Source organism: Hyla sarda, chromosome 1 (genome assembly GCF_029499605.1).
Source record: "Hyla sarda isolate aHylSar1 chromosome 1, aHylSar1.hap1, whole genome shotgun sequence".
NCBI classification, from domain to species: Eukaryota; Metazoa; Chordata; class Amphibia; order Anura; family Hylidae; genus Hyla; species Hyla sarda.
The window spans coordinates 487,873,542-487,885,687 of record NC_079189.1 but is presented as its reverse complement, the minus strand read 5'-3'; the positions used below and the strand labels follow the sequence as shown (position 1 = coordinate 487,885,687).

The 12,146-nt window shown below is 40.0% G+C and overlaps 1 protein-coding gene across 2 annotated transcripts in view; it reads left to right on the top strand.

The window, feature by feature from the left end:
• Positions 1–384: 384 nt before the first annotated feature.
• PRR16 (proline rich 16) overlaps positions 385–12,146 on the top strand; it is a 391,197-nt gene continuing 379,435 nt past the window's right edge. For both annotated transcript variants that reach the window (XM_056537358.1, XM_056537359.1), the window contains exon 1: positions 385–905. In XM_056537358.1, coding sequence (XP_056393333.1) covers positions 762–905 — 144 coding nt within the window. In that variant the 5' untranslated portion in view covers positions 385–761. The remainder of the gene's footprint in view (positions 906–12,146) is intronic.

Below are 12,146 nucleotides of genomic sequence, written 5' to 3'. Positions count from 1 at the left end.
CACCTCCTACTCCTTCTTTTTTTCCAGGATAAAAGCATTGTATATTCTCCTACCTTAGCTAATGAATTATCACCGGGCATCAGTTACTGGTAGAACAGACTGGAGACAACAATTTGTAGAATGACATATGATGTATGGACTATATTGACATGGTATAAAGCACGTCAACTTATACTTCTTTTTCTGTCATGTGATTTCTATGTTTTAGTGCATTGAATATAAATTATAATCCGTGCTTTATGTTTGTGACAGGGTAAAATATGCCTGTTATCACTGGTCCCTTTGGTAATGCATAGCAATGCTAGTGCTGCATTACAGGGAGAAATACGGTAATGCAGGAGAGTAGAAGAGAACAGATAGACTGTGTGTAGCAAGCAGCAAGTAGCAGGCAGTAGGCGTGCTGTATATAGAGGAGCGCAGAACACAAGAGAAGAATGTGACTGTCACCAATTAAAAAGTAAATGGAGCTTTAGGTGGCCCCACGGTAAAGGAGTTTTAGGTCATACGTGAACTTTGGGATCTCGCACTTTTTTCTCTCTTGATTTAGCAAAACGCGGTGACGCAGGTGCTGCTTGACAATCGCCACTAGTCTGCAGCCCATTCACCGAGCAGTTCTGTGGAGTTCATGGCAGCGTGTATACAGGGAGAGGAAAAAGAGGAGAATGAGGGAGATCTGAGCAAGAAAATGCGGGGGAACAGCTACTCAGAGAGGGCTGGAGCCAGTCACCCTCTTCTGAAGCTCCCTTGAGCTGGACTGCAGCATGTCAGCAAAGTCTAAGGGGACATCCTCACCGACAGAGGGGCAAGCCTCCAAAGCCAAGGTGAAAGAACAGATCAAGATTATTGTGGATGATTTGGAATTAGTCCTGGGAGACTTGAAGGATGTAGCTAAGGAACTTAAAGAGGTAAGGTCTCCAAAGACAAGGAGGGTAAAAGAAAACAGGACAAATGTTGTACAAAGACATCCCAAACTCTTAAGTTATCTATGAAACCCAAGCAGTGCAGAACTGTCCTGCAGAGCATTGGGAAGGGGTGTGCTGGGAATCACTTGTTTGCTTTATGAATGGGAGAATCTATCCTGAGAGTGTGTATACTGCTAAACTGTTCTTGATGTTTATTACTAGGAACATGCTTTCTTATGCTTTATACTGGACTGAAACGAGAACACGGCTGTATGTAGCAACTACAGCATTCTGCCTGTTGTAGACTGGGCTGAAGAGATTTCCACATATACGCTGTGCTTGTAGCAGCGTGAGATGGATATAGAAGGCATGCAGATTTCATTGAGCCTTTCTTAGTTACGCATCTGATTCCTGTCTCTCTGAGGATTTAGGCACTATTAATGGGTTCTTGCTATATAGCTATGCACAAGATTTAGGCATCTTTAGAAGTTGAGCTTGTCTTATTTGCAGAATGTGTGTAGATGTAAATAATGTCCAGGGTGTGTTTGTGTCTAAATATATTCATGTCTATGTATATATCACACATCCCTTCCCCCAAGTGCCTTTAAGACATTTTTTATTGATGTATTTCAGAATCCATTCAGCCATCACAGACGATGTACCCAGCTTGTATAGTAAATGCAAGATATTTCTTATTAAGGCAGCTTTCTTCACATAAGACTATAGAATACTTCTTCAGTAAACATTACATTCCTGGGAAACTTTTACATGATCACATAGATATACCAGGTCATTATTGGAAATGTATGAAAGTGATTCCTCTGTGTTTCTCTTTAATGCTGTTCAGCCACAGTATATCTTAATGTATAGACAGGTTGATGAATATTTGATATAAAATGTAATTACATATCATATCTGCCTTATTATGGGCAGCCTGGCTATTGGGCTGGAATACCAATGTATGTGATGATAAGCTCGGGCAAACGTGCTCAAACGAATGATTCTGAGCCTGAAAACAAATCACCAGAGCTTTTTCTAGAGACATTTTTTTTCTTCTAGAGAATGAGTCAGCTCTTGAAATAATGTATGATAATATGAAGCAAGAAGCTGTTGTATTTGTGGACCGTATGCCAGTGGTTTGGAAAAGTAATTTTGTAAGTGCTCAAATAAATAATAGATTTCCTCTTAAGGGGGTTATCCGGCGGCATAAGAAAGAACTCTGAATTTCATTCAAATGTGATTTAAAATCATTCAGTGAGCATCCTGTGTAAGAAAGTTATTAACTTAACTACTTCCAATCCTTCTTTTTTGTGGCCGTGCTGTTACTTTAAAACCGCTATGGAGTCAGGACTGAGGGCCCTTATACAACGGTTGGTGATCGGGCAATTGAACATTCCTATGAACGTCCGTCCCCGTTCACTGTCTAATGAAAATGTTCCAATGATAAGCCAACAAACAAGGAAGGGCTGGGTGGATGATCATGCCGATTGGCTTAATATCAATTGGCTTACTAAAAGGACCCTTTTTCGTACAAAGCCTTGCATGCCCCCCTTTGCCCCACACCTCTTGTATCGATACCCTCCCAACTACTTTGTTGCCAGCACATTGCCTCCCTCTTCCGTTGGTGTCAGGACATCCACAATTAGGTGACTGCATAGGGATGGTAATTTTATCCTGGTTAAGCCCCACGCGGTCATGTGATCACCAACCCGAGGGGGAGGCAGCCCTGTCACGTGGCACTGTGTTGATTCATCAGGAAGAGTATTAAAATCAATGGTGAATCATTTTAGCTTCCTGAATAACTCCCTTTAACATTAGCAAGGCGTGATTAAAATGAATAAATGGAAATAGTCTTTCTTACATTCAGGGAAAGAATGTTTGCTTTGCCAGTGGCATGTGTCACATTCCTTGAGGTTTAAAAGAGACGTAATGGAAGAGGATGTCAGCAGCAGATAAATGTAGCTGCAATACAGCTAAGGCTTTTTTCTGTCTCAAAGCCATACCCTAAATCATAATTTTGCGACACAACTGGTCGACAGATGGTTGGATTATGCATTGAAAGACTATGTACTTTGATAATCCTTTGTTTGCCATTTATATGAGACAGACATTCATTTCATTGAGTGTGTAGTTTCTAATCTGAATTGACTGCAACAGGTCTTATAATTGTAGCAACACTAGCTGAGTTAAATGAGAACGGAAGAAAGGGCGGCATGAAGCAAGCATCAGTGGTAAAAGGGTGTCTGTTAGGGGTAGCCCTCCTTTATATGCTGTGTATAGCCCTGACACAGCATTAGATTTGAAGTGGATTCTCAGTTCTAGGCTCCCCACTGTTAGCTAAAGCCGAAAGCTGTATCAAACCATGACAGCTCTAAAGAAGCACCAGTGCAGAGGCAATGAGTAAGTGCAACACTTACCTCAATAACAAGATATTTTGGAGTGGGATTCCCATAATCAAATGGGGTTTGAGGGAACTTGCAATCTGAAAAGTGGTTGCCAAAACCATACAGCTAAATTCATACATGTTCTCACATTTAAAAACCATGTTTACAAAATGTTTTTTACTAGCCAAAAACTGTCAACATGCACAAAAACCCTTTAACCCCTTAAGGACACAGCCCTCAGGGACACATTTTGGACAGAGCTTTTTCAGTGTTTCCTTCTCACCTCTAAGAGACATACAGTAACTCTTTTATTTTTCCATCTACAGAACCACATGAGGGCTTGTTATTTGTCGGACCAATTGTACTTTGTAATGGCACCAATAATTTTACCATATAGATTCAGTCAGTACCATTTTTGCTTTGATGGGACTTTTTCTATCACTTTTTATTAATTTTCTTCTCCCAAAAATCTGCAATTCTACATTTGGCATTTTTTTATGCTAACACCGTTCACTGGGCGGGATCAAAAACAATATTATTGTTTTGACATTTCTGCACGCGACAATTCTAAATATGTAGATTTTTTTTTTTTTTTACATTTTTGCTTTTCTTTTAAGGGAAAAAGGGGGTGATTCATATTTTTTTCATAACATTTTTACACTTTTTAGGTCCACACAGGGACAGCAATCATAAGATTGGTATGTAATGTTCAGAACTATGTGATCTGTAAGATCTGCCATCCTGCACTCATCGGACCCCTGTGAATGCACTGCGAGGGTCCAATGAGCCCACCGGAACCTACCAGCACCTCCATTTTGCCTTTAGATGTCGTGATTGGTATTGATTACTACATCTATAGGTTTTTATGGCAGACATCAGCATGAATATGTTGTCTGCCATTAGTGGTGAGTCACTGGCTACTGTTAGCAGCAAGAACGCACACATTGTGAAGCAAGTGCAGCTCCTGTGCTCACTTTATAGCCATGCCATAAATGTACAATGTTGTGCGCAAAGTTACTTGCTGCAGCGCCTTACATTATGGCACTAATCCTTAGGTGTTTAAATGAAACCTATCACCAGTTTTACTCTATATAATTAGTGGTAACACATAATAGAGTACATCTATAAATGTGTAGAAACCAACTTTTATAAATGTTACACACTGTATGTAAAGTAATCCAACAAAGCAAAGATACACAGACAGGCGGCACTCACCAAGCAGGCACGTTTATTCAAGTCTCAGGGACATGGTACAGGAGACAGGCGGGGCAGCTGTGGTGGAGGACAGGGCTAGCTGGAACAAGTTGTTTTGTGTGGCTCGCGCACTTCCTCTAGCCGAAACGTTCCTACTAGAGGAAATGCGCGAGCCGCATGGAACAACTTGTTTCGGCTAGCCCATCCTCCACCGCAGCTCCCCCGCCTGTCACCTGTACCATGTCCATGAGACTTGAATAAACGCACCTCCTTGGTGAGTGCCGCCTGTCTGTGTATGTTTGCTTTGCTGGATTCCTGTGCTTTCGCTAGGCTGAGCACCTCCGCTGCAGGCTTCCATGTAAAGCTGGGTTCACATCAAGTTCTCTACCATACAGGAGCACACACGGCAGGGGGGAGCTAAAACCTTGCGCTCTCGTATGCCTTTCTATGCGCTCCCGTATGTATTTAATTTCAATGAGCTGGCCAGAGTGAAATGTTCGGTCCTGTCGGCTCATTTTTGCGCTGTATGCGCTTTTTCCCAGGACCAAAAACTGTGGTCAACCATGGTTTTAGGTCCGGTTGTAAAAGCGCATATGGTGCGAAAATGAGCCGATCGGACCGAACGTTTCACTCCGGCCGGCTCATTGAAATTAATTACATATGGGAGCGCATAGAAAGGCATACGGGAGCGCGAGGTTTTAGCTCCCCCCCTGCTGTATGCGCTCCCGTATGGGAGAAAACATGATGTGAACCAGCCCTGAGTCAGTCCCGTGTGCTTCTCTGTGCGTCTCCTCACGCTTAATTTCATATGTGCTGGCTACTCCTCTTTGTTGCTTGTCGCTGTATGTAAAGTAGTCAGTTGGGTGTGTGGCTGATGAAGTAGTCATGGCTCCCGGAGCTGTAATCACACCTATTCAGGCTCAAATAATGCCTATCTAGGTATGATTGAAAAGCACAGTCAGGGTCTAATGTCATTGCTTACAACTAGGCTGTCAATCATTTCTGTATAGGTGTGATTAGAGCCTGAATGGTCATGATTACAACCTGGGGAGCCGTGACTTCTTCAGCAAGCCACATACCTGGTGACTACTTAAGTCTCATTTACATACTGCGTGTGACAGTTATAAAAGTTGTTTTCTCCACATTAACAGAGGTGCCAGCAACATCCAGGCATGGACACATAATATTAACATATTGCCGCTCAGGGTAAAACTTAGTGACTGGTTCCCTTTAAATATACAAGTGTTTTTGAACTCTCTCAACAGGAGATAAGAGCTGCTTACAGGCAGAACGTCCCCAAAGAAATGCCAAGTCACTTCAATAAAACACACATGTCTTATTACAATCAAGGGGAGGTGGCTCTCAAGTGAAAACAATATGGCTTTTGGGAGGAAATATTTTTTGTCTCAAAAACCATGCATATCTATCTATCTATCTATCCATCCATCCATCTCTTAATCTATCCATACATCTTTTCATCCATATATTCATCTGTATATGCATCTTATTTATACAGTATGTTCCATAAATGAGTACACTTCTCACATTTTTGAAAATATTTTGTTTCATGTGACAACACTGAAGAAATGACCATCTGCTACAATGTAAAGTAGTGTATAAGTGTCTAATGTTGTCTCCTCAGAATAACTGGGCAACTGGGCAACTTCTCTGCAGCGGTTTTGGTAAATCCCACCCCCAAAGTGTCAATATTTTGTGTGGAGACCATTTTCCAGCACTGCTTTAAGCCTCTTGGTCATAGAGTTCACCATATCTTCACAGGTTATCCACTGGAGTTTTATTCCACTCCTCCATGACAACATCACAGAGCTGGTGGATGTTAGAGACCTTGTACTCCTCCGCCTTCTTTTTAAGGATGCCCCATAGATGTTCAATAGGGTTTAGGTCTGGAGACATGCTTGGCTAGTCCATCACCTTTACCCTCAGTAAGGCAGTGGTCAACTTGGAGGTGCATTTGGGGTTGTTATCATGTTGAAATACTGCCCTGCAGACCAGTCTCTGAAGGAAGGAGATCATGATCTGTTTCACTATGTCACAGTACATGTTAGCATTCATGGTTCCCTCAATGAACTGTAGCTCCCCAGTCCCAGTGCCAGCAGCACTCACGCAGGCCCAGACCATGATGCTATCACCACCATGTTTGACTGTAGGCAAAACACACTTTTTTGTCTTTGGCCCTCTCCTGGCTGTCACCATACACCTTTGACACCATCTGAACCAAATTTATTTTGGTCTCATCGGAAAACAGGACATGGTTTCAATTGTTTTCAGCAAACTGTTTGCACACTTTCTTGTGCTTCATCTTCAGAAGAGGCTTCCATCTTGGATGACAACCATGCAGACCAATTAAATGCAGTGTATGGCATATGATCTGAGCACTGATAAGCTGATATCTAACCCCCACACCTTCAACCTCTGCAGCAATGCTGACAACATTCATATGTATGTTTCCAAAAGAGAACCTCTGGATATAACGCTGAGCATGTGCATTTAACTTCTTTGGTTGACCTTGGTAAGCCTGCTCAGAGTGGAAGCAGTCCTGAAAACTGCTGTATGGAATTGTGGGACTGTGCTGCAGCTGCAGTTCCAGGGTCTTGGCAATCTTCTTATAACCTAGGCCATCTTCATGTAGAGAAACAATTCTTCTTTTTACATCCTCAGAGAGTTTCTAGCCATAAGGGGCCATGTTGACTTTCCTGTCCCCAATATTAGAGAGTGTGAAAACAATAACACCAAATATAAAACACCTGCTCCCCATTCACATCTGAGACCTTGAAACACTAACATGAAGTCACATGACATCAGGGAGGTAAATAGGCTAATTGGGCCCACTTACGGGTGTACTCACTTTTGTTGCCAAGGTTTAGACATTAATGGCTTATATTGAGGGAACACAACTTAAGACACTGTTATACAGACTGTGCACTCATTACTAAAGTGTAATTACTTCAGTGTTGTCGAAAAGATATAATAAAACATTTTAAAAAATGTAAGGGGTGTGCTCCCTCATGTAGGATATTGTATTTGATATTTTCCATCAATTATGCATTTATTTTATGTTTATCATTGGACAAAAGTATTTGCCCTTGGACATTGGTCATGTGTACTGTCACACAAGGCCTTCGCACATATGTAAACTGACACTGCACATTCTGTATATTCTTGTACAGTAACATTGATAGCTTGGGAATTTAAAACTATGAATCCATTTATATGGAATGAAGCAGGATTACATCTCCGCACTTTGGGTAATGCACTATGTGATCAGGCTGAAAGCCATCGCTGATTGAGATTTTTGTCCCATGTTCAAATGCCATAGACAAATTCAATTACAATGGATTTTATTTTCTAGTTGTCTTCCCCACTGTAGAGATACTTCTATTTTAAAGATTTCATAGATACTGTATATTCCGGGAAAGTCCATTTTGCTAGTGATTGGTTCATCGTTTTCCAAGGAGATTAGAAGTCAAGGATGACTTTAACTGGGACGAAGATTGAAACCACTAATCTTTCCTTCATTTTGTTAACTGCGCATCTAGTTAAATACAGGAGGCTGTCAGTTTGAGAATGCCTACAGGAGATATTTGCATACTAACTTTGTGCTTTTATCTCTCAGCTCAGAAATGGCAAGTTTATCTCCTACCAGTCAAGGTGACATATACATTAGGCACAGGAAAAATTACGCATTACTTGCAAAATTGCCTCTGTATGGTATGCAGTGAATTTAAGCACATACTAATATTAAATAATAAGCTATATTTTCCTGATATAATGACTGCAATTTCAAGGTCTGATTCTTAGTCATAAATAGATAATAAGCGAATATCTACACCTATACTGCATAAAAAAGATTATTCATAGATAAATAATCTTATATATATATATATATATATATATATATATATATATGTATATATATATATATATATATATATATATATATATATATATATATATATGTTTGGGGACTCTGGGGTAGAAGGATAAGAAAAAAATTGTCTGAAAGAGAATTGATAAAAATTTTCATTCTGAGAAATTCTGGCCGAACAGTCCATGCACAGAATTCAGGAGAGCTAGGAAGGTTTGTCCATGCATTGTCATTATGTTTTTTACGCAACCATTCTGCAATGTGACAATAGGAAGCTGCTGCACTTGAATTTCTGAGCGGAATTTCTTTACTCAAAAATCTTGTTGTGATTGGGCCCTATATCAAAATCTGCAGTATAAAATCCTCCGCAAAAAATCCAAAGCAAGATGTACATGTGAACATATCCTAAGGGTACGTTTACACTGCGTAAACCCCACCCAGTGATAATTTGGACAAAGAATCTATTTACAACAGGCACCCCCAAAATCCATTAGTACTAGGACCACATGAAATGTCACTATTGATGGCAATGCAGTCCAAGTGGAATTCCACCAAACAAATGAACATGTGTATTTCTTTTGGTATGTTTGGAGTATGGAATTTCTGCAGTGTGAATGGGTGAAAACCCATTCACCCCAATATTTTCTTTATGCAGCGGAATTTCTGAGAGTTTTTTTCTATGTCATTGACATTGTAGTAGAATATAATGGCTACAGTTACATAGGGTCAACTTTTTTGTCACCTTATACAGAGGGCATAAAAGCAGTTGCAAAATAGTTAGCATTTTCCAGATAAATAATGAAATACAAATGCTGAAAATACAATTTGTGATGTATTGTGTATGAGGCCAGTATGGGAATATCTAATGAAAAAAATCATTATAAAAGTTATATGAGAAGGATGTAATAATAAAAGAACCAATGGACGCAATAGGAAGCCTAATGAAATACAGCAAGAAAAGATATGAACACAGACTAATAAGATCAGTCAGCCTTACAATATTTCTACCAGAATTTCTATAACAAATGGAAGATTATCCATCAACTTCAAGAATGAGCATGAGCAGTGCTACCAAGATATGGATTGCATCAACTACTGTATGTTTGTGGATTCCCATTGTATATATTGAGGCAGAAAAGCCATTAAAGACAACTTCTAAAAAAAATATGCAATAATACTTGATAACGTGATAATACGTGATAACATCTGTTTAACCCCTTCACGACCACGGACGTAAATGTACGTCCTGGCTTGGCGGGACTTCGCGCACCAGGACGTACATTTACATCCTGTGTATGACCGCGAGCATTGGAACGGTGCTCGCGTCATACATGGCAGGTTCCGGCTGCTAGCAGCAGCCGGGGACCCACCCGTAATGGCCAACATCCGCAATCGCGCGGATGTCCACCATTAACCCCTCAGATGCCGTGATCAATACAGATCACGGCATCTGCGGCATTGCGGTACTTGGATTGGATGATCAGATCGCCCGCAGCGCTGCCGCGGCGATCCGGTCATCCAGCATGGCGGCCGGAGGTCCCCTCACCTGGCTCCGGCTGTCTCCCGGGGTCTTCTGCTCTGGTCTGCGATCGATAATACTGAGCAGTGCTGTGTCCTATACATAGCACTGCACAGTATTAGCAATCAAAGGATTGCTATAGATAGTCCCCTATGGGGACATAAAAAGTGTAAAGAAAAAAGTTGAAAAATGTAAAAGTAAAAAGTGAAAAAAAAAGTGAAAAATCCCCTCCCCCAATAAAAATGAAAATAGTTTGTTTCTCCCATTTTACCCCCAAAAAGCGTAAAATATTTTTTTTATAAACATATTTGGTATCGCCGCATGCGTAAATGTCCAGACTATCAAAATATAATGTTAATGATCCCGTGCGGTGAATGGCGTAAACGTAAAAAATAAAAATGTCCAAAAATGCTGCTTTTTTGTCACATTTTATTAAAAAAATTAATAAAAAATGATCTTAAAGTTTTATATACTACATATGCAAATGTAGTATCTAAAAAAAAGTACAGATGACGGCGCAAAAAATTAGCCCTCATACCGCCCTATATACAGAAAAGTGAAAAAGTTATAGGTGGTCAAAATAGGGCAATTTTAGATTACTGATTTTGTACAAAAAGATTTAAAAATTTTTTTAAGCGGTACAAAAATATAAAAGTATCTAGCCATGGGTATCATTTTAATCGTATTGACCCACAGAATAAAGAACACATGTCATTTTTACCATAAATTTGTACAGTGTGAAAACGAACCCCTCCAAAATGTGCAAAATTTTGGTTTTCATTTAAATTTCCTCCCTAAAATTTTTTTTGGGGGGTTTGTCATACATTTTATGGTAAAATGAGAGGTTTCATTACAAAGTACAATTGGTCATGCAAAGAACAAGCCCTTATATGGGTCTTTAGATGGAAATATAAAAGAGTTATGGATTTTAGAAGGCGAGGAGGAAAAAACGAAAACGCAAAAATAAAATTGGCCTCGTCCTTAAGGTGAAAATGGGCTTGGTCATTAAGGGGTTAAAGAATAACAGGAGCCTGACACTGCTAGTGCTACTGATAGTGAATGTCCTCCCAAATGTATCAAGCATACAACACATGTAGCTGTCCGTTATACAGTTCAATTATATGGCGGTGCTCTCATCAAACTGAAGCAAATAATGTGGATACCGTAACAAACAAGAAATGGAAGGATAACGCACTTACCGCTTGCTTTGTTGTATGCTTCATTCTTTATTAGTGGTAGAAAAACAACTTGAAATCCAACAAGACAGGTACAAAGGGAGCTGAAGGTGGAACAGGGGAGGTCTGCCACATGTTTAACGCACTATGGCCCTTCTTCTGGCCAGTACTACAAAGCCAGCGGTGAGTGCATTATCCTTCCATTTTACGTTTGTTACAATACTTGTGAGAAGTTGATACGACAAACTAAGAAATATATCTTTAGAAACCTATGCAAGATATTATCTAGTGACATTTCGTCACTCTAACATCTCTTAATCCAGAAAATCTCATAATCTTTTAGAATTTCACAAGCTCAGAAGGTAAAAAGAGTAGGATGACATTTAGGAAATCCTCCGGAGAAAAAAAAATGGAACAGTGTTGTTTAGTTGTAACAGGTTTTGTGTTAATAATATATTTCAGGCTTTTGTTTGTCTGAAGGTTCTCTAACCTGACACACAAGTTTTATAAACCATTCCGATCCAAAATAGAAACTGTTTGCTTATTCCGTCTCCATAAAGCGGACCTCTCAAAACAAACGACCCTCTGGCTAGATAGGGCTTAGGGATTAGGATTCTAGGCATACTTTTTTCATTTCCATAGTCCTTGCCAGCACTGAGATATAAGCCTTTTTGTTAACATGCACAGGAGGCTCAAGCGCCCTGAAGGTATTTCCCAGCATGGCAAGTCCAAGTTGGGGGTGATGATAAAGAAGACATAGGTTCAACTTAACTGGGTGCTATAATGGAGAAGCTTTTGAGCTTCTTGTGCATATTAAAGGGGTACTCCCCTGGAAAACATTTACTACTATTTAAAATCTTAATCCTTCCAGTACTTCTCAGCTATTATATGCTCCACAGGAAGTTCTTTTTTAATTTTTTAATTTGGTTTCTGTCTGTCCACAGTGCTCTCTGCTGACATCTGTCTGGAGATGGATATGGACAGGAGATGGATAGGTTTGCTATAGGGATTTGCTCCTAATCTGGACAGTTCCTAAAATGGACAATAAATAGAAGTAATTTACAAATCTGTTATACTTTCTGGCAC